This window comes from Musa acuminata, chromosome BXJ2-11 (genome assembly GCF_036884655.1).
Source record: "Musa acuminata AAA Group cultivar baxijiao chromosome BXJ2-11, Cavendish_Baxijiao_AAA, whole genome shotgun sequence".
Lineage (NCBI taxonomy): Eukaryota > Viridiplantae > Streptophyta > Magnoliopsida > Zingiberales > Musaceae > Musa > Musa acuminata.
In genome coordinates this window covers 3,633,874-3,661,606 of record NC_088348.1, presented here as the reverse complement: position 1 = coordinate 3,661,606, position 27,733 = coordinate 3,633,874, and the positions used below count along the sequence as shown (strand labels likewise).

Genomic DNA, 27,733 nt, shown 5'->3' with positions numbered 1-27,733 from the left:
AAAGTTTATTATCTTAATCAGCTCACGAACATTTTTCTTTAATTAATTTGTCAAAAGGATAGGTAATTAACCAATTAATTAATATCACTATTGACTATAATTTTTTGATATTTGTGGATATATTTTTAAGATATAATTAGATCAAAATGACATTCAAAGATAATGAGGTTATGCCATTTAGACTAAAAAATTTTAGGACAACTTATCAAGAAATAATTAATAAAATATTCAAGAGATCAAATTGAACGAAATATGAAAGCTTATATAGATGATATATTAGTAAAAAAGTCAAACAACCAACACCCATCTATTCAATAGTGAGAAGACTGTCAACACTATTAAAAGAGTTCACATGGATCAAAGGCGAATCAACATCAATCCAAAGAAAGTCAAAGCCATGGAGATAAAAGCCTCCAACATCGATAGAGAGAGAGAGAGAGAGAGAGAGAGAGAAATGAGCAAACTACATAAAATATTTTTCAAACTATAGGATCGATGATAGATTTCATAAATATGATCTTAGAGGTAAGGCTCTTGCAATCCATGATGTCGATCGTCACTCCGACCTCTCCAACTTCTCCTCTGGTGCCTCCTTCCCTTGGCATCCTCTTCAACTTCTTCACCAACCTCAATGCCTCTACCCTCTGCATAACAACAAGGTCATCACTAAAGACTCAAAAGTATTGAATCTCATCATTTATTATGAAATTAATTAATACATTTGAGAAACTAATCAAATGTTAAGCTAAGTGTTATAGGAGAGACTTAAACTACGACAAGTAGGCATTAATATAAATATTTATTAATCAAATATAAAGATGAACTTTACAAGGATCCATCATCACTCACACTAGTGTAGCTCAAGTATATTAATATGCGCTTGCATCCACGGTCGTATGTTAGTGTGTTAGATGTTATGATCCTTTTATAATTGAATAAGATATATAATATAATAATTAATTGGGTTTCATTCGAATATAATAACTAATTAGGTTCTTACAAACCGTGATGGTGACTGCAACAATCTTAGATCACAGACGGTGCTTAGCAGATCAAACAAGATTTCTGAATAGATGACATCAAAAGGTACGTATTGTAATAATTAGATCTATACACTTGATTTCAATCTTGACATATAAGTTATTTTCGTATTTCAAATATAACATAATTATAGACTTTATGCATACATATACATGCAATTAAAGCTAGTCTAAACTTGCTTCTTTCATTTGGAAGCATTAGTCACCCTTACCTTCAAACCCTAGTCTGGAAAGGCGCGTACATCCTCGCCCACAGATGCTTGCCGTTGATGATGAACTTGGCTGTTGGCAGCCCGTTCAGAACCCTAGCTACCATGGAAGCATCCGTGAAGATCAACCGCCCGAACATCGGCTGGTGCCCCGGCGGCGTCCTCTCTGTTAACACCACCTCGACACAAGGCCCGTATCGCCTGCCACCAAGCAGACCTGTTCATGTCAGATTCCGGATGCAACAAAGTGTTCGTGCATAGAAGCCATCGCTGGATCTCGACTTACGCGTTGAAGTACTGCTTGATTTCCTCCCTGGAGATGTGTTGCCCCATGGAGAAGGTGATGAACAAGGATCGCTGGTCATCCGACGACCGGACGATCTCCGGCGTCCACGGCCTGGCCATCGGGTTCAGCATGTCGCGCAGCGGCGAGGGGACAGTGGAAAACTGCGGTGGGATCATGGCCATGGCCGAGGTCGAGGCTCCGCCTTCTTGGCTGCGTCTCTCCCTCATCGGTGACCTGATATCGTGCACCCCGCTGGTGTGCCGGCAGTGGTCGTTGGGGTGGTTGGCATTCTCCGCCGCCCTCTCCATGGGCTCATCGTTGAATATGATCTGGCAGACGCTGTGGAAGATGTACATGACGCCTTCGATGGCCTCATCGCGGTGGGACTCGAAGAACCGAAGGTCCATCTTCTTCGCCATGAGGGAACTGGTCAGCGGCAGCTCGTCGCCCCTCGTCTGCACATGGTGGCCCATGAGGCGGTCGAGGCAGGCCTCGGCCTCGCTCACGAAGCCGAGGATGACGTCGTCGCCTTTAAGGGACGACACTCGATGGATGAATTCATGGTGGCCGATGGATTCAAACCATAACCACAGTGCAATCACCTGTTTCATGCGCTCCGGGTTCTGGTCCAACTGTCGAACGAGTCGGCAGTAGAAATCTATTTCCTCCGAGTGGAAGAGCTTCCTGAGTATAACAGGATCACAATTCGATCCCGCCATGGCTGTCGAACGAAGGTGGCCAAGCAAGCCAGCGAGCGAGAGCGAGAGCGAGAGAGAAAGAGAAGGAAAAGGTTAAGGTTATGGGCTTCATGGTGAGCGTAGAGCCTTGGTTTTTATAGGATGTCAGTGAAGCTTAGGAGGCGATTCGAGCATGGCAGTGAAATTACTGTGCTCAGATGCGTTGCTTCCGCAGGTTGGAGGGGATGTTTCCGAGTCAACATATGCCGACAAAGCCTGTAAAATGAAGTCAACATTCAAATCTGGTTTTCCCTCGCCAATAACACGTCACCTCAAATGATTAGTCTTCTTTTTCTATTGAATATTAATAAATATCTTCATATTGAGATAAATAAATCGGATATATCATCATACGACTAAATCTGTTGGATGTGATTTTGATTGAGCCATACATGACGAAGACTCGACCTTCCAACTTAATTTGTGGGCCCAAGCCCAGCTGGGGCCTACTTTCTTGTGCCAATTCGGGTGTGGCCCACAAGCGCAAGTCGGTCAAATACCACGGGCCGGCGGACGATTCCTTCATCGGGGTAGCATCCACGGCAGGATCAGTGTGATGGACGGTCCAGATCTCGTGGACCAGTGAGCCCCACCGAGTGAGGCGGCTACCTAAAAGGATCGAAGCGGACGAGACGCCCCCCTTCTCTCTCTCTCCTCGATATCGCTTTGTAGTGAATTCTCCCCCGCCCGTCCTCCACCGCCTCCGATCGGTTCCCCCATCTGCATCAGGTAAGGGTTTCGTTTCCGATCTGATTCCAAGTAACTTTCAACTTCGATTTCCTGTCTTCACTCTAATTTATGTGGTTCGAAGTCAGTTTTGTTCCGGGATCTGTATGAGAGGTTCTGGTTCCTGTAAAGATTTGTGTTATTTGTGGTCATTTGGGAGGAAAATGGGTTCGTGGTTCGTTTTGTAAGATTATTTTCTTGATTCGCCCGGCGCTTGTGCTTTGTTAGGGAAACTGAGGAGTTTGAGAGCGAGAGGCTTCTAGAGATCGGCAATCATGTTTGCGCGTGCCCAGAGGAAGAGCGACAACACCAAGTACTACGAGATTCTTGGGGTTCCCAAGAGCGCAAGCCAGGATGAGCTGAAGAAAGCCTATAGGAAGGCCGCCATAAGGAACCACCCGGATAAGGGTGGAGATCCTGAGAAGGTGAGCCTTTTTTTATCAAAATCTCTTAAGTGATTCTTTTGTCTTCTGTTTCTGTTCACGGTAGTACTGTTGGTGTTTTCAAGAGACCATTCGTAGTTTTTTGCTTAATATGCCTTCTTGTTCTCTCGTACTTAATATCTCGTTATTAATGCATTGGATCAGTTTAAGGAATTGGCTCAAGCATACGAAGTTCTTAGTGATCCTGAAAAGAGAGAAATTTATGATAAATATGGGGAAGATGCACTTAAAGAGGGAATAGGAGGAGGCGGTGGTGGAAGTTTCCACAATCCATTTGAAATATTTGAGCAGTTCTTCGGTGGTAGCAGTTTCGGTGGTGGCAGTTTTGGTGGTGAGGAAATTTTTTTTGCAACTCCTTTTACTTTGCTATGTGATTTATGGATGATAAATTTATTAGATGTATTTGGCCTGAAGGTGGCAGTTCAAGAGGTCGTAGGCAAAAACGAGGTGAAGATGTAGTTCATTCCTTAAAGGTGTCTTTGGAAGACCTGTACAATGGGACATCGAAAAAGCTTTCACTGTCAAGAAATGCCTTATGCCAAAAGTGCAAAGGGTATGCATCGGCAATTTTGTCATATTTTGTCTGAGAACTGTCCGTGATGCTTATTAGTTTAATGGGAAATCAACTGCCAATTGTGTTTGCTTTTTTATTCAAAGCTTGATATTAGTATTAAGTGCTATTGATTTAGCCAATGTAATTGCTTCACCTTTATACTAACTATCGACCGGCCAATGTGTTCATGCTTCTTAGTTGTACATCATACTCATTCTCTGAATCTATGTGGTTCATATTTTTAATTTTGCTGGAGTAGCAATGAGTATTGTTAAGTTTTAGCAAAATCAATGCATGTTCATCATCTAAAAAGTATACGAGCTCACTTGAAGCTCACTAGCTTCATTGATGTGCCTGTTAAGTGTCTAACCTTTCCAGAAAGCCAAATGCCTAAGAGGAAAAAGTTTTGTTATTTTGGGGAGATCACCCTTCACTGAAAAGGAAATGAAGACCAAGTATTTGGATTATGTTATAACATTTTGCTGGCTTCAGAGTTGGGCTTAGGGGAAAAGAAAAAGGAAAATTCAAAGAAAGAGAATCTAACAAGAGTAACAGAGAGGTTGATGCCTACATAACAAATTACTTACCATGGAATCCTGACAAGCTTCTCCAGTTACTCTATGGATTTGTTTTACGTTGTGTGCCTTTGTTAACTAAGGCATGTGCTATCATCAGTGCTTTGTCCAAGCTTCAAGAACCTTGATGCTTCACTGCTCTGGAAACTTTGAAATTTGAACAAAATACAATAATCGGCAAAGATTACATGTCCTCAATGAAGTTCTAGGACCAAGATTATTTAGCATCACAATATCTATTTCCATGTTATTGATGATATAATCCCTCAAGCAATCATCTAACTCAATTATGATCATTGAGAACAAGACATTTGTTATTATGTGGCCTGTAAGGCATGCAATCAATCTTCTTGTTAGATTTTGAAAATTAAGGTAAATTTTGGCACTTGAAGCTATAAATGGGTAGCATCTTGCCTTTCTTAAAGAATTGAACAATATTTTTTAAAGATTTTGGTTGTAAAGGGAAGTTATATTATACTTGTTAATGCATGTACCTATATCAGCAAGTAAACCATCTTCTAGCTAAAGTTATGTTCATGAATTGAGGCTGTTTCTCCTAAAAAACACCGGACTATACATGTGTCTTTTGGTTATTCCGTGTGTCTTTTTAATTTGTCTAGTCATCCTGTCCTGAAACTTCTTTCTTTCTTTTTCATAATCTGATCTGTAATTGAGAATTTTGTGATCCATGATTTTATCCGTGGTGTAATTCAACATATGCTTCACATAATTTTGGTGTGATTCAAGTCAGAAAACAGTCTTCTTTTGTTGATCTTTTTATCTTGCAAGGAGCAAGGATATCAAAAAAATGTTCTTGAAAAGTTCAACAGTCAAACAGTTGAACACCTTGTTATTTTGCACATTAGGAGGGGAAAAAAAAAAGCTCTTTGTGTTCTTATATATTTTATAACTCATATGTTAGTGATATTTGCAAGTATTTATGGATTTTTGTGATTTGCCAACGGCATCTAGGATTCCTTGTTGCCAAGTTAATGGCTCTGCTTAGAAATGTATTGTGGCATTTGACTAGGATATTGCATGGAGATTACAACCGCCCCACTTTTGCTTTTTATAGTGTTGTGCTAAATTGAAGTGGTCAATGAGTGGGTTTTTTGAACTTGGTTGTTGTGCTTAAATGTTTAACCATGGGTTCAACGGCTCTGTTGTAGTGGAATTTTTAATGCAATTTGTTGGTCATATTGGATTGTTGCTGTTATCTTTCTTTTGACTTTAAGTATTGATCTCATCTTGACCTCTTATAAACATGGCAACAGTGACTCAGTTTGGCATTTTTAAATGGAATTACTCCTAAGAAAACTGTTTGATCTTGCACAACAAGATTTTGTTATTTAAGATATGAAAAATTCTTGAAGCTGAAATGAAGATTGATCTTCTGGTCAACTAAGATTGGGAAGGTACTGCACAATCCAGGTATCAGGATTCAAAGGACTGAAATGGATTTTGATGCTTAATTTTGAAGATACTATTGATCTTTGAAGTTTCCACATAATTGATGAAACATAGAATGTGTTGGGAAAATCTTGTATGACATATCTAAATATAAATGACAAGTAAGAGCTAAGTGGTAATAACTAGGTTAGTGACAGAAATACTTGGAGCATAGAATTGGATTCCATAGTGAAGTTAAATAAAAAGAAATATGAAAAGTGACGACCAGAAGGTAAGATAAAAGGATAGTCAATGGAAGAGAGATGCATTTTGTGAGAGATCTTGAACTACAGTTATGAGTTGGTGTCATGTCATTGATCATGAAACTTACACAAATCAGTAGCATATTACAACTGAGAGAAGAAAACAACATTCATTATGTCCATCCTTCATTGCAAATAAAAACTGAAGGGTATTAAAACTGAGGGGAGGACTGTGTATAATGTATAGAAGACCCTTTCAAGCAGAGAAGACAATTTTGGAATTGAAACCCTGAATGCAACAATGTCTTGTTATACAGATGAAACCAAAATAGGACTTAGATTTGGCATTGTACCTGCACCAACCATACATACGCAAATCATAATGGCTTAAAGCTCCCAAAAATCTGAAATCATCTAAGAGCACTGATTTACAACTCTTTCACAAAAGTACGGATGAGAAAGAAAGCATTTATAGTTGTGGTCATGGCAATTTTGCTGGTTGCAAGTTGGTCTAAGTTATCAAATTTGGATTTAGAAGTCATCCAAGAATTTTTCATTTACACATGAATAGAGGTTTATATGTCAATGTTATGTACCACAAAATTTGTGCATCAGAAATAGGGGTTTATGTCAGTTCCTTAAATCTAGGATCTTCTCCATTGAGTTATCAGCATGAAATGAATTGTGAACACTAGTTTTTTTGTCCTTTCGTTTTTTTTCATGCCTTGTGATATAGCCACTTCTCTCCTTTTTTCTTATGAATAGAAGATGGTTTCCTCAAGAAGTTCCTCCCCTCCTTTCACAGGATAGAGTGGTGAACCTCTCCTTGACTTGTGTGTCCTTCTCTACACAACCTGACCTTTCACAGGATAGGAACAGACTATGTAACCTGTTCATGACCTCGCTACTGCCTTCTCAACCTCTTTACTGACCTGGATGAATTTTCAGGATCAATTAATGACAACTTTATTCTCTTTGTAGTTTGTACTGCAAGTCTCATCTTTTACTCTTCCTAATTTTCTTCGCATCTTCTTTTCCTTCTTTTCTTCCCAGCAGATCACAGATCACTTTAGATTGAAAAAAAATCAGCTATCCCTATCACTTTGAGCGATTTTATAGAATCTCTATAGCTAATCCCGGATCAGATCAGCCAACCCACTTTGGGTTCAGGTGATCCTAAGAATTACATAATGTATCTGACTATACCCAGCTAACTTGAGTGTTGATAGCTTTAGCCCTTAACTTAAGTGTGACTGCTACTGATGCTCATCTTGAATCAATGGCGTAATTTTCCAAATATTGTACAAACATGAATAGGCATTTACTGGATCTGATTTGATCTGGCGTCGAGTTTCTCAAAAAGATTCTAACATACCAGTGGTAATATTAATCATGTTTATTTCCAATAATGTTGTGATATAATGCTTTAGAAATTAACAGTTGTTCATTCAGACAATATGGAGATGGGTGTGAATGATTAGGTAGAACTATGTCGAGTACATGTGGAGTGTAACTTCACTTTGGTCTGATCTTTCTTTTATTTGCTTCTTCTTGGTGGGAAGCAGCAATGCATATTTTATTCATATGTCTTAGCATATATATTGGGACCATTCAAGATTTTAAATTCTATGGAATCAGTTTATTCCCAAATATGATCATTATATTACCTAGAAGAATGAGATGCATTTTGTTTTGTGTTTTCCATGAATCTATTTTTGTCTTTTGTTTAGTTCATCTGTAAGCTTGTTGATTATTTCAGAAAAGGTTCAAAGAGTGGAGCTTCAGGGAGATGTTATGGATGTCAAGGTACAGGAATGAGGACTGTAACTAGACAAATTGGACTAGGCATGATCCAGCAGATGCAGCATGTTTGCCCTGAATGCAGAGGCTCAGGTGCTATAGAATTTTCTCTCTCATTCTATATATGTATGTATATATATATATATATGTATGTATATATATATATATATATATATATGTATATATATATATATACATATACCTATACATATACATAATTACATATATATATATATATGTATGTATGTATGTATGTATGTATGTATATACCCATGGACAAATATGCTCTACCATAAGCATTTGTTTTTGTTCTGAGTATATTGTAAATAATTTTTAGGTGAGGTCATCAGCGATAAGGACAAATGCCCACATTGTAAAGGGAACAAAGTTGTGCAGGAAAAGAAGGTCTTGGAGGTTCATGTTGAGAAGGGAATGCAACATGGTCAGAAGATTGTATTTGCAGGAGAAGCTGATGAAGCTGTAAGAAAAAAATCATGTGCCTCTAGTAATTTACTTTGTTTAGCTTTGAACTTCTTGTCGATTTAGGTTGTTTCCTTAAAAAATTCCATGCTTGTGTGCGTTCTCCCATCTACATGTATGTTTTTTGCCAGGCAATGTAAAATAAAAATGCATTACAGTGTCTCTGGTATTACATTCTGATTATCCTTCTTGGCACTGTTGCATTTGTGCTTGTGGGGAGTTGTGTTAAGACTAATATCTGAATATCCAAGTTGTTCCTAACATAAACATTACATTGATGCTTCTGTATTCAATGCCTGCCTTTTTCTTTGGCAGCCGGATACAGTGACAGGAGATATAATTTTTGTCCTACAACATAAGGAGCATCCAAAATTCAAAAGGAAGTATGATGACCTCTATGTGGATCGGACACTTAGTCTGACAGAGGCACTTTGCGGGTTTCAGTTTGTTCTGACCCATCTTGATGGCAGACAGTTACTTATCAAGTCAAGTCCAGGCGAAGTCATCAAGCCCGGTACACATCTTCTATTTATGTTGATTATAATTTCCTCTTGCTAATTCTTTTTCAGCTGTCTTAAGGCAGTCTATCACTTCGTTCTGTGGTCTAAAGTTTCATTTTCTCTCTCCAATTAGGTCAACATAAAGCAATTGATGACGAAGGAATGCCTCATCATGGGAGGCCATTCATGAAGGGTCGCCTTTATATCCAGTTCAATGTTGAATTTCCTGAGACAGGAGTGTTTTCTCCTGATCAATGTCGCTCTCTGGAGAAATTTCTGCCACCAAGGCCAAGCAACCACATCTCAAACATGGAATTAGACGAGTGCGAGGAGACTACCATGTATGATGTTAACATCGAAGAGGAGATGAGGCGACAGCGCCTGCAGCGGCAGCAGGAAGCCTATGATGAAGATGAAGATGCCGCTCCACGTGTACAATGTGCCCAACAATAAATTTCTCTAATAGCAATATGCCTGCCCCTGCTGCATTCTATACTTCAATAGCTTAATAGCCTTGGTGTTCTGTTCAGAGATAAATTTCACCTGTAGCAGGGATGTGTCAACAATATTAAATTGTGTTCTGTTGCATAATGCTTGAATTGACAGGTTGTTCAATTACTGATATAGTTGTCCAAGTTTGGATATAAAATAATATGTGACTAAATCCCTATTCTGTAGTATGACAGTTCTAGGAATTGAGTTTATCTTTTTTTTTCATTATTTTTATTTGCTTCGCTTCATCTCTTTTTTTTATCTCAGCATCGAGGCCTGCATAAGTATTGGACAGACAGCTTCTGAGATGTGGCTTATGTGCCCAACATGCTCCTTTCTCAGTTTCTCCCTGGTAAGATATTTCGATTCTTTCTTCAATCTCCGGCAATTTATGTCATTAATAATCTCTTCGCTATGCTCTTTGAATTGATTGGTTCATTGAACTAATCGTTTATTTATACTCAAATAATGATGAGAACAAGCATTGATACTAGTGATGGACTTGTTAACATCGTACATGACTCAAAACATGAGATACATACATTCTATGGTGATGCGTATCTATCCAATGACCCCTTTGTAAGCAGTAAATTGACTATGTTTGACATTAGTGATTGCAAAGCATCTAAACTCAACTAAACACTAATCTTAGATGTTAGTGTAAATCCTGTACGATAGTCATCAGAAAAAATAACTCGATAGAACAAGCTTCTTTCGAAAATACTTTATTGTATTACTAATGGGATAGTTTCAGATTTCGTTAATCAAGTTTTTTTTCTCGTTATTTGCTTTTTCACCAAAGGGAAAAGATTGGAGGCTTGTGATTGCGAAAGTGATAATTATTTCGATGATTCTAAAGAATCCACAAGAAATTGTCTATTAAAATTTTTGAATGGAAAGTGATAATGGTTTCGGTGATTCTGTAGAATCCACGAGGTATTTGAAGTAGTCGATAAAATTCTTGAAAGATTCTGACTCTCCCTTTGTGACCATATTAGGGTAAGAAAGAGAATTTACATTGAATCTTATTAAGATATCATTGATTGAAAATATGAGCTGTAAAATCTAATAAGATTTTATACATTCGGGTTCGGAGCTAATAGACTTGTTATGGTCAGTAAACGGGTAAAACAAATGGGTCGGGCGAAATCTGCGGACCGTTAGATTGGAGTCCAATCAAAGTCGTATAATTTGGTGGTATAACTTCTCTTCCACGTCAAACTGGATCGTACATCCCTACCTCTCTCTCTCTCTCTCTCTCTCTCTCGTCCAAGACAGAAGCACACGATACACGGGATCCATCGAAATCGATCCTTGGAAACCTAATTGGATCGGTCTCTGATCTCGTCGCTGTTGCTTTTGGTGTCTCCTCTCCGTTTCCTCTGTCCTCTGCTCGCCGCGAGAAGGGAACGAGGGGGGAAAGGAAGGTAGAGAGAGAGGATGGTGCTGACGCAGAGGCTGCACGAGGCTTTCAAGGGGACGGTGGAGCGGATCACGGGGCCCCGCACCGTCTCCGCCTTCAAGGAGAAGGGCGTCCTCAGCGTCTCCGAGTTCGTCCTCGCCGGCGACAACCTCGTTGCCAAATGCCCCACCTGGTCTTGGTTGGCCCTCTTCTCCCTCGTCTCCATATCTCTCCTTTTCGATTCGGTTTCTTACAACTAGGCTTGGTTTTGTTAGGGAGGCAGGCGAGACGAGCAAGAGGAAATCATACTTGCCCGATGACAAGCAATATCTGATAACGAGGAATGGTATGGCGGCCCTTTGTTGGCCATCTTGTTGAAGTTTTCTGATTAGTCAAATTAAAGATCCTTCCTTTTGCCCTTTTTTCAAGATCAGTGACCATATTTCGTGTTATTCAACTAGAAAGATGGAATTCTAGCACTTTATGTTCGATCAATCAATAATTAGCTTTGTTTACTTTGGTTCGCCCCTAGTGCCTTGTCTAAGGAGGGCTAGTTCGATGGAAGAGGAATACGATGCCGCAGGAGGGGAATTTCTTCTTGGTAACGATGATGATGATGATGACGGTGATGGCTGGTTGGCCACTCACGGAATGCCAAAAGGTGAGAGAGATTCATTTATTGGAATTGGGCATGGTCCTTAGTTTGTAATTTCCATCCCGGAACTTGAAAATTTGAGTTCTTAGAGACCAAGAGTTCTGAGGTGGAAGGATTGCCTTCCATGGAGTCTCTGGAGATAAGCAAAGGTGCGGCTATCAGGTCTATCCCTGCTTATTTTGGTGGTGAGGAGGAGGAAGACATACCTGATATGGAGGATTATGAAGATCCTGAAAACCTCATTGAAACAGATACGGCAAGTGCTCATGTTCATTTCTTATAAATTGTACTTGTTTTCTGAAACACCACTTTTCTTGTAAGATGGTCTAATTATTCACATAATTATGATGTTATATTTTTCATCATGAGCATGCACCTCCAATATGTAGGTTCATTTTGTTATCAGATTTTCAGTTACATATATATATATATATATATATACATATATATATTTATACATATATATATATATATACATACATATATATATATATACATACATATATATATATATATATAGAGGGTGACATAGTATGTGCTAAATTCAGTGTGATTGAATTCATTGGAGAGGAAAGAAATAAAGCAAAGCAAACAAGGAATTCAAAAGGATTACTATTCATGTTACTGGACACCTGCACTAGTAATCAGCAGATCCTGTTTAATGATTGGTATTATAAGGAAACAGACACTGAATGTATGAAAATTTGTAGGAATCTTCAATTGGAATGCAGATGTTCGGTCAACCTGGTTTATATTTTTTTTTCTTTCTTTGTGTTATTGTTCCTCGCTTTAATCTAATGTTTTGTTGATAACTTATATCCATCCATCTCATCCACTCCCACAATACTAGACAATTATTTTTTATATTGTATCAATATTGCACAATAAAAAAAAGGGTGTACCCAAAACATGAGGCTCCCACCAATGCAGAGTCTAGGGAGGACCAATGTATACAATCTTATCTTCAAATATTTAAAGGGTATTCCTTACTGTTGTACCAAGGCCTGCCCTCTAACATTGCACAATATATAGCATAATTTTATGAAGATGATCCCTCATTAATAATATTTGGAATCCTACCCCCATGGAGTATGTAGTTTGTAAGTCAAAATATCCTGCTATTTTGGTCACTTTATACCTTGGTCCTGGTCATAAGCTTCTTCAAAGTCTTCTGTATTAACTGTTTGTTGCTGGAACTTCTAAGCTAACTGTTGCATAGCATTCTTTATATCAGTTAAATGCTTTGTCGTTGTTATTGTTTTATTCCTCTCCTTTGCTCCATATCTATGGTTTTCTACAAATGTAATTTTCAGTCTTTGATAGTTTTGATTAACTGCAGGCCACCCTTAAGTCAACATATTTTGTTGCCAATGAACCTGAGGATGACAACATTCTTCGGACCCGAACATATGATGTTAGCATTACGTAAGTACTTTAGTGGAAGAAAGATTGTCCTTTTGACTCAAATAACTGACATATGTTTGCTATCTTTGGTGTTGTATGTCTTGCAAGCATTTATGCAAAAATCTTTTTGAAGGTAAGCTAACTTACTTGTATATATGAAATTAAGAATACTACATAAACATCGCATTTGGTTGCACATGGTCTACATAATTTGGCAGTCTGGACTCTTTTCTTAAGAATGTGATTTTATGTCTTACCTGCAATCTGTTTATGCCGCACATTTAACTTAGTGACTTGCTGGTTTTGAATAGAGATAAAGTAGACCTCACTCTTTGATTCTTTAGAGGAAGAGTCAAAATCAAATTTCCTTGCACTCAAAGTCTTATACTCTTATTCAACAATGTGAACAGGCTGAAAGGCAAGAGACAGGAAAATATCTGGTAGGGTAAAGTCAAAAGAGAAGGTAAAATTGATATGATGACACTGCATGACAAAAAAGGATCTTATTTTGACTTATCAGACTTTATAAGCTCTTTTGGGTTTGTTTAATTTGGTGAAAGACAAAAATTGCCTTGTTAGATGGTGAACTAGGGAGAGAGCATTTTTAACTCATCTTGGCATAGCATGGTGCAGGTCATGCTATGCCACATTTATCATAGGCATAGTCAGATGCTCATGCCCATACATGGGAATGGTATTGGATAGATACGTTCCAAATTTAAACACCCCACCCTATTTTTAGTGGTATATCTTGTTCTCAATCCCTGGTTGCATTGTTTGTTCTTGTTCATGTAAGTGTAAGTTACTTTAATTATAATTTACACCCTTAATTTGCTTGAGAAGAATACAAGTGTCTGATTAATTACATTACACTTGTCCTTTTAAAATCTATTATACAATCTTGTTGTAATTTTAATATACAGAATAAGCCAACCTTGTTTACCTTTTTCCTTTTTAGTCCAAGGGTCAGGATCAAGAAGTTCATAAGTTGGATTTTGTCTATGCATTATAAAACATGGTACTAACAAAGTAAGGGTTGTTGTTACGTTTGAAGTTAATTAGACCATAATTATGATCTTATATAACTAATACTGCAATTTCATATTATATATATATTATAATATATATATATATATATATATATATATATATATATATATTATTTTGTTGTTTGTAATTTATTTTTTTAATTTGAATATCATTCATCATTCTTGTGATAAAGTTACCGTTAGTGGATTTTGATTATTGTGGATGACATGTTTGTTTTTGCAGGTATGACAAGTATTATCAAACTCCTCGTGTATGGCTTACTGGATATGATGAGGTAGTTCCACTATAATGATGCTTCTTCATGAAAGTTTAGATTAGTTATTTAAAGTAATTGTATGGCTTAATTTATTTTAGCTTCTACTTTCATAGTACATTGTCATCTTTATGGATTTAATAATATATACACAAGCATTTAGCAGTCTACTGTCAAACAATGTGATTCATGAAAACAACAATTTGCCAATTTCAAAATGTACTTTCTGTAGTTTGAAATTTTTTGCTGATTCCTGACTGGGGAACTCAAGTATTTTGAATTCTCTTGTTAAGATTGAGAATACTTTATTTTGGAACTTTTCTGGTGGACAGATCTAAAGCTGTGTCACATGATGTAGTTAACTTTCAGAAATAGGCACAGACAACTATTCTGTGTAGATGCTACTAGTATGATGTGATACATTCTAGGAAAGTTTCATTAATTTAATAAGTTGTGCCGTCGTTGTGGTGATTGTAACCGCACATGCTATTCTCAACAAACCTTTTACTCTCTGTGGCCTTCAGATTTATTTGTTTCTTGGTCGATATATGTTAAAAATATTAAGATATTAATGATAATCTGGAGCCTTTTTTACTAGGCCCTTGACCTTATGTTTTGTTATTCTGTTGCAGTCAAGGATGCCTCTGCAGCCAGAACTGGTATTTGAAGATGTTAGCCAGGATCATGCACGGAAAACGGTGATATCACTGTTCTAAAATTTATTTCACGGCTGATTGGCTGTCTGTCACACTTGTTTTTAATTATTTGTCATGAATATCTCAGAGATCAGTTTATCCTTTAGCGTGATAAACTGACGTTATTGAGGTTGTGTTTGTGGATGAAAAAGTATTTGTGTTTATTCCTCAAACAATTCATCAGTGGCTCCAAAAAAATTGTATGTTCCTTCTGTAAAGATGGATGATGAAGATCCTACAGCCCAAAGTTTCTATATTTTTTTCATGGTATCAACTGTGTCCAATATGATAATGCCCAATCAATATTGGTAGCATCAAGTTTATCTGATTTTCACGGGTGTACCATATGATATTTGCCAGTGTAGTTATTGTATGTGTTGCATGTTTTAGTAGTGGGTATCTCATTACTGTGATGGTTTTTAATAAATGGTAGATCATTTAAAAATATATGTTTGGTTCTAGTACTATGTAACGATTTCATTGTACATAGATCATGTCTGGACTCCTTATTTGCTTGAATAAGGAAGTTCTGCATTAGCGATCATGTCCTAATGACTTTCACATGACATAGAAGCAAATGGCGACATAACATTCTCATGAATTAGTTGTCAGATTTTTTTCTCAAGGTATTTATTTCTCTGTAAGACCTAGAGTTTTCCGACATAATTTTGTCATCATTTTTCTTGGTACTTCAACTTCTTGCTTGACTTACATTTGGTTATTAATTGCATCTTTTGGAAATTGACAGGTGACAAGTGAAGATCATCCTCACTTGCCCGGGAAGCATGCATCTGTACATCCATGTCGTCATGGTGCTGTGATGAAAAAGATCATTGATGTTCTAATATCACGTGGTGTTGAACCAGAAGTCGATAAGTAATGTTCTTTGTGATAGATGCCGTTAGTAACTGAAATATAGAATCTTCATGCATCGAGGACCTTGTCATGTGATGTTTCCGAAAGTTGATAAGCCGTGCTTGTCAGCCTTTTGGTTCTATTTTGTCAAACTCCAATTTAGTACTGCAATTCCATTTATAATGTCGAAATGTGGCATTATACGGCTACCATGACCATCTCCGTTCTTTTGCAGATACCTGTTCTTGTTCTTGAAGTTCATCGCCTCGGTGGTTCCTACTATCGAGTATGACTATACAATGGACTTCGATCTTGGCAGTTCCAGTCATTGATAAGAGGTATGAACCTTGTTATCAAGTCAATATTCGGGCATATAGATAAATTGCGTCTGTAGGGCACAATGCATATAATATCATGTGATACTCTCAAACAAATTGGATGGTTGCCTTCAGGGATGAGAAGAACCAACAGAACGTGCATTGTCAGGACCTCTTATATATCAAGAAAGCAGCATATGGCGTGTATTTAGAAGTTCGAAGCAATTGGACGTTGCAGTTTGTATGCCAGCCTTCTAATAGTCAACTGTACATTCTAAGATGCACATTTGTCTGGATAATATGACATCATCTGCAGTCATGATTTCGATTTCCCTTTGTTGAAACTGAACATGTTTCTGTCTTCTATATCAGTATGTGACATACTTGTGCAGGTTGTCAAGACTAAAAACTTGGTTCTGACTACAAGCAGTGTGCATATGCTCGACAAGCTTTTATTGGAGTGTCTCAACAATTCTAGCTGTGCTATTCTATTTATTTATTAGTAGTTGGAAAGTGGGCATGATTTTGAAACTGATTATTTCAATTAATTTTGATTCCGAATCTTTTTTGTTTATTTTTATTTTAATTTTTTAAAATGTTAATTAATTAATTAATTATTTATATTGAAGTCATATCGGAACCAAATCGGCATTTTGGTTCGATTTAGAATCGTTCATGTGATTTGATTTTAATTCTAGACCGGTTCGTCGAATCGTTGTTGTGATTTGATTTTAATTTTGGACCGGTTCGGGTTCGATTCGAAGCGTTGTGGGATCAAGAAACGCTCGCCACAGATGTATTTGATCGAACACCTGGTGGTCAATGCTTTCGTGTCTTGTTGCCATCCGCACCGAACCTATAGCTGACCGACTGACGTCTATATATGTACTTAACCCTGACGCCACAATGGTGGGTTGCAAGCGATAGAAAGATGGGTCGACGATGCTTGATCGGACACTGCGTGCTTCTCCTCCTCATCCTCGCCATAGTCCCGTTCGTCGCCTCCGAGGTAAGCTTCCTCTTGACCTGAGATCTGAGATCGTGTTGTGTCTGCGTGCGTGTGTGAATGATGTGATCTGATGGAGTGGCACAGGAGGAGGATGAGTGCGTGTACACGGTGTACGTGCGGACGGGGTCGGTGTTCAAGGGGGGGACGGACGCCACCATCGGGCTGACGCTGGGGGACGCGGCGGGGCGGGAGGTGGCGGTGGCGGACCTGGTGGCGTGGGGCGGCCTCATGGGCCCCGACCACGACTACTACGAGCGAGGCGCCCTCGACGCCTTCAGCGGCCGCGGGCCCTGCGGCCTGGCCACGCCGCTCTGCCGCCTCAACCTCACCTCCGACGGCGCCGGCGCCCACCACGGCTGGTACTGCGAGTACGTGGAGGTCACCGCCACTGGGCCCCACACCCTCTGCTCCCAGACCCTCTTCTACGTCCGCCAGTGGCTCGCCACCGACGCCCCGCCCTACCGCCTCTACGCCACCGTCGACGGCTGCGCCCAGCCCGAGGCCGCCCCCATCTCGGATCACCGCCGCCTCGTCGTCGGCTCCCAAACCGACTCTTCTTCCTCCTCCTCCTCCTAAAGCCCGATCTCGAGATCTCGTTGCCTGTTTCCGTTTTGGCTTTCTCGAGTTGTCTGTGTGTGGCTCGTTTCTGCAACGAACATCTTGACCGCAGTTATCGTGTGATCCGGGAATAACGAAGAAGAACGATCGATGATGTGTTCTTCGATATGCTTTCCTCTGATTTCGCGAGTGCTTCATTTATTTTCCTTCTTATTTTATTCCAATTTTCTGGATGGTTGATCTCAGCAATGGCGTAATGTCCCAATGCATCAATCTGTGTTTCAAGTGGTAGGAAGGGAAGACCCTAATTTTGGCTTTGCATTCCGCGTCGAGGGAGAAGACAACCCCCGCATCCCATATGTTTGGCCGTGGAGGACCAAAATATAACGAGCGCACATGAAGTTCGATCATGATTCTATCAAGTTTGATGCTACCTTATGCAGAATTGGATCATTTAATTCGATCTTATTTGCTACGAATGTCACATTAACTATGTGCCAATAGTATAATAGTTCGTGCTAACGACTAGCCTTTTACATGCACTAAAATTAAAGATTAGATAAAAAGAACAACTCGGATTAGATAATAATGACTAGCCACTTATTATGTGCTATCATCTATTGACAATATTCAATTTTAGTAGTGTTATACTAATTTTGAAAGTGAGTTTAATATTTCATTTCAGACGGCATAATAGTCTTTTTATACATTGTGATGGTTTTCATATATATAAATATATATATATATATATAGTCTCCTTTTCCTTTGCAAAAGAACAAAGAAGAAAGATAGCAAATTGCTATGCATATAAGCAGGGTCATAAAATAAGGCATTCTGCCGACCAACCACTGGCATTAGAACATCACAAGAAGTAGCAGAAACAAGTTTCTTAAACGGATACATCCAGAAAAGTTAAAAGTCTAAACCATTCGAAAACAAGAACAAAAATGAGAGATGGGTTCACGGTGATGCTGCAATCTCAGCATTTTCTATTCTCTCCAGGAATGCTAATCATTTGTATGATGGAACCTAAGTATACCGTAGAGCTTGCACCACTAAACAGAGCGCTGGTTCGCAGAGACTCCCGAATCATGACCCTCATTAGCAGCCATTTCCTGCGTAGGAGGTGGATTGATGACGCTCGGCTGCGTTTCGACATTATCAGAGAGGTGGCCTCTCATTTCGCGATGCTCCTGGCAGATGGCACACCAGTGCATGCAGCAATGCACCATGCAAGGGTCACATGGAGAGTTCTGCAATCGAATAACAAGATTGATGATCAACAACACAAACAAATGCAGGAGATTGTTTTCTAGCCCATCCATCATAAAAAAGAACAGAAGGTGAGACTTTAGTTAATCAAAAGTAGATCAAATAATCCAGCCATCATATATCTGAGAATGCAGCAAATGTGGTAAGATACAAGCAAGAAAATGCCATCAGACTAGCACAATTCTGTAGCCATCTTAAACCATTACTTCCCTTCCTGCATAGATCATGTTAAAATTATCTTTAAGTTTTTAGAAATAATCAAATGACACATAAAAATATCGCTATTAAAATGAGGTGTTTTCTTAATGAAATTTGGTGAGGTCTCATTTCTACATGTGGTGACTTGCAACAGTTACAGCAATTATACAACTTCATATGTCTTCTTACGTAAAGGATCATCGGACCTACAGAAAAGAATCAAGCTTCCCAACATAACTCAGCATAATAAAATTAATCTTTAGGCTTACACTAATGTTGAACAAAGAATATCTGGGGAATGAAAAATGCAGATAAGAAACATCTTTGACCAATCTGCATAAATTATAATTGATTAAGCACCCTTATTCATATTCAGCTGAATAAAAGTGATTCAGATATATACTACATCTGAATTTGCAAAAACTGAATCATCTCGGACTTGTGATTGCATAACTATCAAGTACACTTGAAAAGTGAGCGTGTATGATTGTTGATGTTGCAGGCAAAGATTTAGAATTATCATCACACATATATCTAGGGCCAATAATGAAATAATTATGTGTCAGAAGTATATATACATAATAAATCATTTATAGCATGTTGGAAATCAAATCAGTGCACTGGAAAGGAAAAATTCCATGAACTGGCAGACGGCATTAACGTAACAAGCTAATACTTATAAATGAAAAACATTGCCAAGCCACTAGGAAGTGAAAGTTGGACGTAAGTTGCAAGATGAGACAACAAAAGACCATTTAAGAAGAATTATTAGTCATGAAAGGTTGGTTAAAAAATAACCATGTGGCATAAATCATGTGACATGACAACCAAACTTGCATGATGTAGATCTTGAGTGGCATCTAACATTCACAAAAACAAATCCCATGTCGAGAGAAAGGATGATTGGAACAGATGTATAAAGATATTAAGCATAAAGATTGTGATGGTGGTATATGCAAATTGCTTCACCGAGGCAAAATAAGCAGCAGCAGAAATGTTCTATTGTACTCTCAGTGGTCTCAGTTAAAAAATGTAAAAATGCTTTTGTTATGAGAATTTAACAACAGAAAATACATGGAAAAAAAATCCAGAAAAAAGGAACAAAAGTGTTCACCTTGAGATGGTACTTCTTCTGCAGTGATTGACGAAAAATACCAGTGTAAATACCACACATCCACCAAGAGAACATTAAACATTCTCCAATCAAGAATGAGGTTCTTGGGTCAACACCATGGAATGCTGCTGTAGCAACTGCCAATGCAATTCCGCCTTCGACAAAAACAGCATGACATGCACAAGGAGTAGTCCATGGTATATCTTCTTTAAGTCTCTCTACATTGTGCCCAAACAAGACACAAGGACAGAACAGCCCGGTCCAACCTACCGTCAAAAAGTACCAGAATTGTAGTTTGATATGGTACCATACAGGTCCAAGTCATATGAGTATATGCAGTACAGACCATTATTTAATACTTGTTGTAACTATTAAAATACCCTAACCTTCGTTAGTGACTTAAAAAATAAAAAGATTTGACAATGTGATGATAAACTATCAATAAGGATTGAAATCTAAATTCAAATGCATAGCTCAAAGCGATCAGAGACGTTCATCTATCAATTAGCTAGATACGGTTAGCAGACTTCGAAAGGAAAAAAATCGAAGGTGATGTAAATTCAAAGAACAGAGATATAGTTGAAACAAAAAGTTAATGGTATGTTTATAAAGCTCTGCTTTTGTGTTTCACCCAAATTCAATATAGGCTGATATATAAAGCAACAACAAATGACTGATATCCAATAGTCATTTCACTCATTTGTGATCCAAGCAACAATTTGGTAATAGTCAAGCAAAGTATAAGATTGTTAATCAGATGTCTTAATGTCAAAATTAACCCCTCATTTCAAATTATGATATGTAATCTACACAATGTTTGGCAGCATATTGCATGACCATGACCTTCATCAACCAAATGACAACAAAACCAAAATTTCCTATAAATGTGGGATCAAAGATGATCTAACTTGTGTTTTTCATTTTCCGATGGGAAAGAAGGCTTCAGGTTTATGTTTGCAAGCCAACAATTCATGCACAGTTATAGGAGACCCAATACCAACCAAATAGATCTTCGATATTTTTCAATCTCATTTCTTCTTCCAAACAAATATGAGGATTTAGATAATACAGGAATGATCCACATGGGTCTCAGGCTCCAGGAATTAGGTTACCATTCTTTAGTTACTTAGTCAGTATATATGGATTGTAGCTACCTGTAATACATATTGCCTCTGCTGAGGCATGACTCGCACCACTCTACTGACATGACAACATATTTGATTACATTAGCTGAAGAACATCTACGAATTTTCCTACTATCAATGCAAGGATTGTCATGCTTTATTGGCAATCGTCGGCAGGGCATTCGGCCAAACTCCACACACTAGTAAACTAACCATACAAGACATGCATGCTAGTCTTACTGGTGTTCTTGAGAAAAATAAACCCTCATGCAAAATTATCGACTACTTCAGGCTAAAACCTACATGTTTATCTTATTAATCATATCACATTTCTCGAAGCCGAACCAAAAGATTGCATTTTGAAATGTTAACATAAAGGAAGAAACCAAGCTCACAACTCTCGGCATCCTCGGCACATCCACAAATCCCGGTTGTCCAGTGTTCATCCGCCGGTGGCTGGTAGCTCTCTGGCAGAGGTTGCCCACATTCAATACATTTCTGAATCTCCAACTAAGACAACAAATCCAGCAACACGAATCTTAGAAGACTGAATGTTGTCAACATCTCGTAACCCAGATTGGGTTCCTTGAACAATATCGGATGTCATGAAAGAACCAAAACCGAAATCTCATGAACTGGGGCAAACCTGAGGGACGCGAATGGGCTGGTTGAGCTCTCCGGGACGGATCTCCTCCATCGGCGCATCATGGATCTTGTTCAGTTTCACGTATCTCGACGTCACCGTTTCCTCCGCCATCGTTGCAGATCAAAGGGATCAAAGGGCGATCGCAAAGAAGACCTAGGAACAAGAAGAAGCGATCCAAAACCCGACGGATTTCTGCTGTCAATTTGGATAGACGGATTCCAGATCTAGAAGATCGGAAGAAACCATAAGACGAGAGAGAGAGAGAGAGGCGACGTCTTCTTCCCAAGTGTAGCCTCGAAAGCAGGGGGGAAAAGCCTCGTGGAGGAGGAAGCGTCCCTTGGAAAAAATAGAAAACGTTTCCGACGTGGCATTCCAACGGAATGCGCGCGACGGTGATCTTGAAAACGTTTTGCTTTGTGGTTTACGAAGTTGCCGAACGCGATTGCATTCTGCAGCGTCTGTCGTCCGAAGAAAACGTTTTGCGGAACAACATTTTGCTATCTGCAACACTGGTTCAAGAAACGTTTTGGGAGCAGTGCGACATACTTGTGTTTCATTAAGAGGATCGTCTTCAATCTATGTTGTCATCTCAATTGAGAAGGAATGAACGGTTAAGATATGCTCCTCACGTCTCATCTTCGTAGTGCCGTCGAAGTGAAGTATTTTATAGAGTAAAAATAACCAATTTCTTTCACTTTATATGCATACATACGTCACTTTGGTGACAAAGCTGTTCATCTTTTTGAAGGCACATCAGCTGAGGTTTAGCATTTCCATGGAGTCCTCTATTTGCTCAGCTTCACCCGATACTTCTCTCAGCAGGTTGTGCACTCCATCCACCCATTTCTGCTTGCTGACACTGTTCTCACACTCGAACTCTATCAGACCTTGTGCTGTTCTCAGGCCAAAGTAGCATCTTTGTTCATCACACTCTCTTGCACGCCCAGACCATGCTGGAATCCCATCATACACTCCATAAACAACACCTGGGTTATCAGAGTTATTGTCAGATAATGCCGGAGCAGATGATTGGAATTTGAGGTGCAGAACACTTACTCTTTTTCTTCTTTGAAAGTGCACCTCCTATGTGCTTGCTCTTGAGCTCTACCATGACCTGGGAATTGTTCCCGCTTACATTAGCACAGATGAGATCTTTGAGAACAAGCAATAGCCATGCTTCGGACCCTTTACCTGCGACTTCTTGTTGATGTAGACTGACACTCTCTTCCAGTGTAAAGTTCCTGCAAAGTGAAATGAATCTTGTCTCTCATTGTTGCACTATTGTGTAAATTTGATCTTGGATTCAGAAGATTCCCAGCTTGATACCTTGTTCGGTGCGTTTGAGCAGCTCGCCTTCTTTGCGCCAGATATCTGGGTTGCCACGGTGACCCTTCTCGTAAGGGATGACAGCAGCATTGTTCCTTGCTTCTCTTTGCGATCTCGACTTCAATGCTGCCGCTGCTCGTAGTGCTGTTGAGGTGAATTAAGCAGAGCAATTAACAGAGAGTCTTGTTAATCTCAGCAGCTTCTTGAGTAGGATTTAAGCTTCGAACCTGTTGCTGCTGCAGCAGTGAGCGTCATCAGATCACCGGCTGTTTTGACATCTACCGCTGACCGGATTGCAGAAGCCACATGCTGATGACCAGCTCCAGCTTGCTCTGCAATCTCTACACAGTGCGACGCCAAGATCTCGGTGGCAGAGGCCATGGCGGCACTCATTTGCGAAGGCTGGTTCTCCGAAGTCGAGGCCGCAGTAACGGCAGCAACTGCTGCAGCCACTCCAGCCACGGATACGGCGGCGTGGACTCGGGCTTTCTCGGCACGAGCTTTCTCCTTGCTCTTCTCTTTGGTTCGATTGGTTTCCATGTGGTGAAACCATTTCCCGATCGTTGCATGGTGGGTAAGTATGGAGTTTTTGCCACTGCGTGGCTGCAGAACGATGACAACAAATCACCACCGGTGAGGTGACAGTGAAGCAAACTACTAGCCTTAGGATTGGATGCTTAAGCTAGTGAATTCATCGAACATATAGCTACAGACGATTAGCTTACGCGCTTGTTAGTGCTCTGAGAAGATCCGGCAGCGGCAATCACCAGAGTCTCCGGTATCATCATTTCCGGCAACTGATCCACCACGAAGTTCCTCTTCTTATTCCCAGCCAGAAGAGCTTTCGATATCTCGGACGCCGACACGCTCCACGACCTCGACAAGAACTCCATCGGCTCGTGCGGCGTCTGCGGCGGAGGTATCGCCGGCATCTTCAAGCCACCCTCCAACGTCTCCTCCTCCACTTCTGCTACTAAATCTTGCGAGATATACATCTCGTCTTTCTTCTTTCTCCCCCACAAGTATCCCTTCTCCATCTCTTCAACTGCTCTATCAGTGCTCTTCTTTCCTCGGACGTCACTTCGGACAGACGTGTGTGTGTATATATACGAAGGAAGTCCGCACGGAGCACAAGAAGGGGGACCAGAGGTGGACAGTGGACAGCCTCCTGCAATCCTTTTGCTGCGACTGTTTCCTGCTTTCTTGTTACTGTTGCGATGCAGTCCCTGTGCCCATCTTTGTACTCTGGGTTAATGATGAACTCGAGTTCACGGGACTGCGACGAGAGAGAGACAGAGACCTCGGCGACAAGTGTTCCTGGTTACCCGGCGCGGCTCGTGCGCTGCCCCGCGATTCCCCACACCTTTGTTCTGGTCTGAGTTCAGCCGTTGGCGAAGATACACGAAGGAATCAGCAGCGACGGCATTTCCGAGCTTTTACGTCCCTTTGTGTTCTTCAAGCGTTTGGTGATGCAATGCAACGAGACTTTCGGTGAACGGTTGGCAGGTTAACGAAGATCTGCCGTCGGTGCCTCTCTTCTTCATCAAGAACTTGCTGTGTGCTGTATAACAATCTCCATGAGATCGGAAGTGCAAGGTTTGCCTTCTTCATATGCAAAGAACAAGAGGAGACGCCGATAACTTCTAATAGGTGAATCATGTTACTGCAATGAAGGCAACACACTGCAAGAATTTTCTATCTTTAATTGGTCTCCCTTCTGCTCGCTCTCAAGCACGTTTGAACAACAATGATTGGGTTGTGGCCAAACCACTTCGAATGACAGCATACATCATCTTGCTTTCTGCTTTTTGAGTGCAAACGGATGCGCGTGGGAGGAGGCGTGACTTGCTCTTCCTCATTGACACGTCTTGCCTTGCATGCAGCGCTGAGAACCGACCTCAATGAGTTTAACGCGCCCATTGGAGTTTTCTATGGCGGATCACACGTACAGTATTGTGTTTGAGGAATTGACTGACGACTTGACCTGTGACAAAAGTGCTTCTAGAGGATAAGCTCGGCATCTCGATCATCATCTTTCCCCCTTGCCTTTGCCTTTGCCTGTGAGGAAGAGCTCGTCTCCTGGTGACTTCTTTCATAGCACTCTTGGGAAACCATTATAACCTCTCTCTCTCTCTCTCTCTCTCTCTCGTATGGAAAAACTAACATTGAAGAAAGTGATTAGAATTAAGGAAACATATGTTTGACCAATTTGTCCAATTTTGACTCCACAACCCACAACATACAACATTGAAACTAAGGATAGCGAATACACCTTCACGAAGACCGGTTATGTACTTTTATATGTACATATTATTATTACATGAAGATAAAGAAAGACACGGAAACAAGACGCAGGAGGAGGACGGCAACCCGACTCGACGACAGCTTTACAGCTTACGGATAGTCCTGCGCCGCTACTGCCTCGTAGGAGCCGATGAAGATGTCGCCGTAGATGAGCCCGGCCAGTCCGCCGCCGAGCAGCGGCCCCACCCAGTAGACCCAGTTGCCGGAGAAGTCTCCGCTGGCCACCGCGGGGCCGAAGGACCGTGCCGGGTTCATGGAGCCGCCGCTGAAGGGCCCGGCTGCCAGGATGTTGGCCCCGACGATGAACCCGATCGCGATGGGCGCCACCGTCCCCAACGGCCCCTTCTTCGGGTCCGCCGCCGTGGCGTACACCGTGTACACGAGCGCGAAGGTGATGACCACCTCCATCACCACGCCTTCCAGCTCGCTCATGCCGGCCGCCACGCCGTGCGTCGGGACAGCCTGCGGACAGAAGGCGACCTCTGTGAATGGAGACCTCGACAGGTGATCGACGGACACATGGGGTGGTAGAGTATGCGGTGTCGCTTACCATGCCGCCGGTGACGAACTTGAGGAGGAGGCAGGCGACGATGGAGCCGAGGAGCTGGGCGATCCAGTAGAAGACGCCGGTGAGGAGGGTGATGTGCCCGCCCACGGCGAGCCCGAAAGTGACAGCCGGGTTAAGGTGGCCACCGGAGATGTTGGCCGCCATGGAGACGCCGACGAAGAGGGCCAAGCCATGCGCGAGGGCCACCGCAACCAGGCCCGCCGGATCCAGCGCTGCACCAGACGTCAACTTACCTGCATGCAAAAGCATCACGTTGCTCCGCTCCTGGAACTCCATGTTCTACAAGAACACGTATGAGATACCTACCATATGCAATGGCGGAGCCAACGCCAGCGAACACGAAGAGGAGGGTGGCGATGAACTCAGCAAGATAGGCCTTGAGAGACCCCGCGCTGAAAGAGTCGCCCAGGCTTCCCAGTGTGAGCTTCACCATGTTGTGTCACCGCTGGACTCGAGCACACGGAAGCGATGGATGCATGGGACTTTATATGCGCATGAACTGATCCCCGGCGCGGCCGATCATCAAACCCAATGACTTGGCGTAGTTGCAGGGGCGTTAGAATAATATGGACGGTGACAGCTAATAGGGAGAGGCTTAATGTTGTTAATAGCCGCTCTAATTATGATTAGTAACCGACCAACCGCCCTGCTTTATATTTATTGGGCATAATGGAGGTGAGGACAGCAACAGTCCAATTTCCTCAGACAAGTTTGATGTAGAACGGTGAAATGAGATTCACCAAAAGAATGTGATGACATTTTGTTCCTTATTTATAATTAATTTAATGTGAAGGCAGAATTCAATTTTCATAATATTTATATTAATTATCAAGAGATTTACTATTGAATTAGCTTAATACATATTAATATTGGTAACTTCCGCTGCCAAAAGTGTTCTAGAAATAGTTTTGCACGTTTAAGTGCAAAATGAACATATATATAAGTTTTGGAGGATATGTCAGACATTTTACATAATATTTAAACGGAAGAAATATATTACCAAAAAAAAATGTTTGGTGAACAAAATAACAATTATGTCTCTTTTTGAATCAAGACAAATATAATTGGAGTTGGCTATTTTTGTTCTTTATGATTCGGGTAATATGCTCTTATACTTTTGAGCTTAAATGGCTGATGTCTGTGTTCATCTCAAATTATTGGGAGTGGTTGGTGGTGCTCTTTCTGTTGATCATAGGAGTGATTAGGTGTAGATTCGTAACTCAGCTCTAAGAATTATTTGGCATTATATCAAACTAATTAATCATCTCATTGGAAATCTCATAATACTTTTATATTCTCCATCACAAAAGGGATATGCAATTATAATAGTTTGTGTCCTATTTTTGTATTGCATTGCTTAGTCCACCAAACCGGCAAAACCTCTCCATTGGTTGAGGTCCAATTATATATATATATAAATTATATATATATATATATATATATATATATATAATTTCAACCCTTTTTTTTATCAATATAAGTCGACGCCC

At 40.4% G+C, this 27,733-nt stretch overlaps 7 protein-coding genes across 7 annotated transcripts; 3 read left to right on the top strand and 4 right to left on the bottom strand.

The window, feature by feature from the left end:
* Window positions 1–479: 479 nt before the first annotated feature.
* On the bottom strand, window positions 480–2,254 carry LOC135626298 (uncharacterized). Its single transcript, XM_065131505.1, has 3 exons — window positions 1,536–2,254; window positions 1,261–1,450; window positions 480–644 (listed from the first exon to the last, which is right to left on the bottom strand). The coding sequence occupies exons 1-3, from the start codon at window positions 2,252–2,254 to the stop codon at window positions 480–482; spliced, it is 1,074 nt and encodes a 357-aa protein (XP_064987577.1).
* Window positions 2,255–2,855: 601 nt separating this feature from the next.
* LOC135627775 (chaperone protein dnaJ A6-like) lies at window positions 2,856–9,681 on the top strand. Its single transcript, XM_065134045.1, has 8 exons — window positions 2,856–3,001; window positions 3,227–3,423; window positions 3,586–3,772; window positions 3,856–3,994; window positions 7,981–8,114; window positions 8,359–8,501; window positions 8,817–9,015; window positions 9,135–9,681. Exons 2-8 carry the CDS (start codon window positions 3,274–3,276, stop codon window positions 9,452–9,454), a joined length of 1,272 nt encoding a protein of 423 aa, XP_064990117.1. The 5' UTR covers window positions 2,856–3,001; window positions 3,227–3,273; the 3' UTR covers window positions 9,455–9,681.
* Window positions 9,682–10,712: 1,031 nt separating this feature from the next.
* On the top strand, window positions 10,713–16,475 carry LOC135627774 (autophagy-related protein 3-like). Its single transcript, XM_065134043.1, has 10 exons — window positions 10,713–11,094; window positions 11,171–11,241; window positions 11,428–11,556; window positions 11,640–11,806; window positions 12,890–12,975; window positions 14,227–14,278; window positions 14,890–14,955; window positions 15,701–15,828; window positions 16,043–16,145; window positions 16,260–16,475. The coding sequence occupies exons 1-9, from the start codon at window positions 10,934–10,936 to the stop codon at window positions 16,137–16,139; spliced, it is 957 nt and encodes a 318-aa protein (XP_064990115.1). The 5' UTR covers window positions 10,713–10,933; the 3' UTR covers window positions 16,140–16,145; window positions 16,260–16,475.
* A 500-nt stretch (window positions 16,476–16,975) lies between these two features.
* On the top strand, window positions 16,976–17,936 carry LOC103970397 (PLAT domain-containing protein 3). The gene is made up of 2 exons (XM_009384162.3): window positions 16,976–17,133; window positions 17,218–17,936. The coding sequence occupies exons 1-2, from the start codon at window positions 17,008–17,010 to the stop codon at window positions 17,707–17,709; spliced, it is 618 nt and encodes a 205-aa protein (XP_009382437.3). The 5' UTR covers window positions 16,976–17,007; the 3' UTR covers window positions 17,710–17,936.
* Window positions 17,937–18,511: 575 nt separating this feature from the next.
* LOC135627512 (cell number regulator 6-like) lies at window positions 18,512–22,417 on the bottom strand. The gene is made up of 4 exons (XM_065133638.1): window positions 22,046–22,417; window positions 21,795–21,909; window positions 20,276–20,541; window positions 18,512–18,944 (listed from the first exon to the last, which is right to left on the bottom strand). The coding sequence occupies exons 1-4, from the start codon at window positions 22,154–22,156 to the stop codon at window positions 18,747–18,749; spliced, it is 690 nt and encodes a 229-aa protein (XP_064989710.1). The 5' UTR covers window positions 22,157–22,417; the 3' UTR covers window positions 18,512–18,746.
* A 347-nt stretch (window positions 22,418–22,764) lies between these two features.
* LOC103970881 (VAN3-binding protein) lies at window positions 22,765–24,383 on the bottom strand. The gene is made up of 6 exons (XM_009384802.3): window positions 24,097–24,383; window positions 23,599–23,974; window positions 23,372–23,515; window positions 23,237–23,286; window positions 23,102–23,159; window positions 22,765–23,031 (listed from the first exon to the last, which is right to left on the bottom strand). Exons 1-6 carry the CDS (start codon window positions 24,364–24,366, stop codon window positions 22,799–22,801), a joined length of 1,131 nt encoding a protein of 376 aa, XP_009383077.3. The 5' UTR covers window positions 24,367–24,383; the 3' UTR covers window positions 22,765–22,798.
* A 1,187-nt stretch (window positions 24,384–25,570) lies between these two features.
* LOC135627499 (probable aquaporin TIP2-1) lies at window positions 25,571–26,711 on the bottom strand. The gene is made up of 3 exons (XM_065133625.1): window positions 26,550–26,711; window positions 26,226–26,476; window positions 25,571–26,137 (listed from the first exon to the last, which is right to left on the bottom strand). The coding sequence occupies exons 1-3, from the start codon at window positions 26,674–26,676 to the stop codon at window positions 25,766–25,768; spliced, it is 750 nt and encodes a 249-aa protein (XP_064989697.1). The 5' UTR covers window positions 26,677–26,711; the 3' UTR covers window positions 25,571–25,765.
* Window positions 26,712–27,733: the final 1,022 nt, after the last annotated feature.

What these genes read in the sequence shown, in the direction of transcription:
- LOC135626298 (XM_065131505.1), bottom strand. Translation starts at nt 2,254, where the DNA reads ATGGCGGGATCGAATTGTGATCCTGTTATACTCAGGAAGCTCTTCCAC. An exon ending in ATCAAGCAGTACTTCAACGC is followed by an intron (nt 1,451 to 1,535) that starts GTAAGTCGAGAT and finishes GCTTGGTGGCAG; the next exon opens with GCGATACGGGCCTTGTGTCG. An exon ending in ACGCGCCTTTCCAGACTAGG is followed by an intron (nt 645 to 1,260) that starts GTTTGAAGGTAA and finishes GTTGTTATGCAG; the next exon opens with AGGGTAGAGGCATTGAGGTT.
- LOC135627775 (XM_065134045.1), top strand. Translation starts at nt 3,274, where the DNA reads ATGTTTGCGCGTGCCCAGAGGAAGAGCGACAACACCAAGTACTACGAG. An exon ending in CGGTGGTGGCAGTTTTGGTG is followed by an intron (nt 3,773 to 3,855) that starts GTGAGGAAATTT and finishes TTTGGCCTGAAG; the next exon opens with GTGGCAGTTCAAGAGGTCGT. An exon ending in AGGCGAAGTCATCAAGCCCG is followed by an intron (nt 9,016 to 9,134) that starts GTACACATCTTC and finishes CTCTCCAATTAG; the next exon opens with GTCAACATAAAGCAATTGAT.
- LOC135627774 (XM_065134043.1), top strand. Translation starts at nt 10,934, where the DNA reads ATGGTGCTGACGCAGAGGCTGCACGAGGCTTTCAAGGGGACGGTGGAG. An exon ending in CACTCACGGAATGCCAAAAG is followed by an intron (nt 11,557 to 11,639) that starts GTGAGAGAGATT and finishes TTGAGTTCTTAG; the next exon opens with AGACCAAGAGTTCTGAGGTG. An exon ending in AGGATCATGCACGGAAAACG is followed by an intron (nt 14,956 to 15,700) that starts GTGATATCACTG and finishes GGAAATTGACAG; the next exon opens with GTGACAAGTGAAGATCATCC.
- LOC103970397 (XM_009384162.3), top strand. Translation starts at nt 17,008, where the DNA reads ATGTACTTAACCCTGACGCCACAATGGTGGGTTGCAAGCGATAGAAAG. An exon ending in TCCCGTTCGTCGCCTCCGAG is followed by an intron (nt 17,134 to 17,217) that starts GTAAGCTTCCTC and finishes GGAGTGGCACAG; the next exon opens with GAGGAGGATGAGTGCGTGTA.
- LOC135627512 (XM_065133638.1), bottom strand. Translation starts at nt 22,156, where the DNA reads ATGGCGGAGGAAACGGTGACGTCGAGATACGTGAAACTGAACAAGATC. An exon ending in TGCCGAGGATGCCGAGAGTT is followed by an intron (nt 20,542 to 21,794) that starts GTGAGCTTGGTT and finishes TTTTGACGGTAG; the next exon opens with GTTGGACCGGGCTGTTCTGT. An exon ending in AGAAGAAGTACCATCTCAAG is followed by an intron (nt 18,945 to 20,275) that starts GTGAACACTTTT and finishes ATTCGATTGCAG; the next exon opens with AACTCTCCATGTGACCCTTG.
- LOC103970881 (XM_009384802.3), bottom strand. Translation starts at nt 24,366, where the DNA reads ATGTATATCTCGCAAGATTTAGTAGCAGAAGTGGAGGAGGAGACGTTG. An exon ending in CTCAGAGCACTAACAAGCGC is followed by an intron (nt 23,975 to 24,096) that starts GTAAGCTAATCG and finishes ATCGTTCTGCAG; the next exon opens with CCACGCAGTGGCAAAAACTC. An exon ending in GCTCAAACGCACCGAACAAG is followed by an intron (nt 23,287 to 23,371) that starts GTATCAAGCTGG and finishes TTCACTTTGCAG; the next exon opens with GAACTTTACACTGGAAGAGA.
- LOC135627499 (XM_065133625.1), bottom strand. Translation starts at nt 26,676, where the DNA reads ATGGTGAAGCTCACACTGGGAAGCCTGGGCGACTCTTTCAGCGCGGGG. An exon ending in TGGCTCCGCCATTGCATATG is followed by an intron (nt 26,477 to 26,549) that starts GTAGGTATCTCA and finishes TTTTGCATGCAG; the next exon opens with GTAAGTTGACGTCTGGTGCA. An exon ending in AGTTCGTCACCGGCGGCATG is followed by an intron (nt 26,138 to 26,225) that starts GTAAGCGACACC and finishes TTCTGTCCGCAG; the next exon opens with GCTGTCCCGACGCACGGCGT.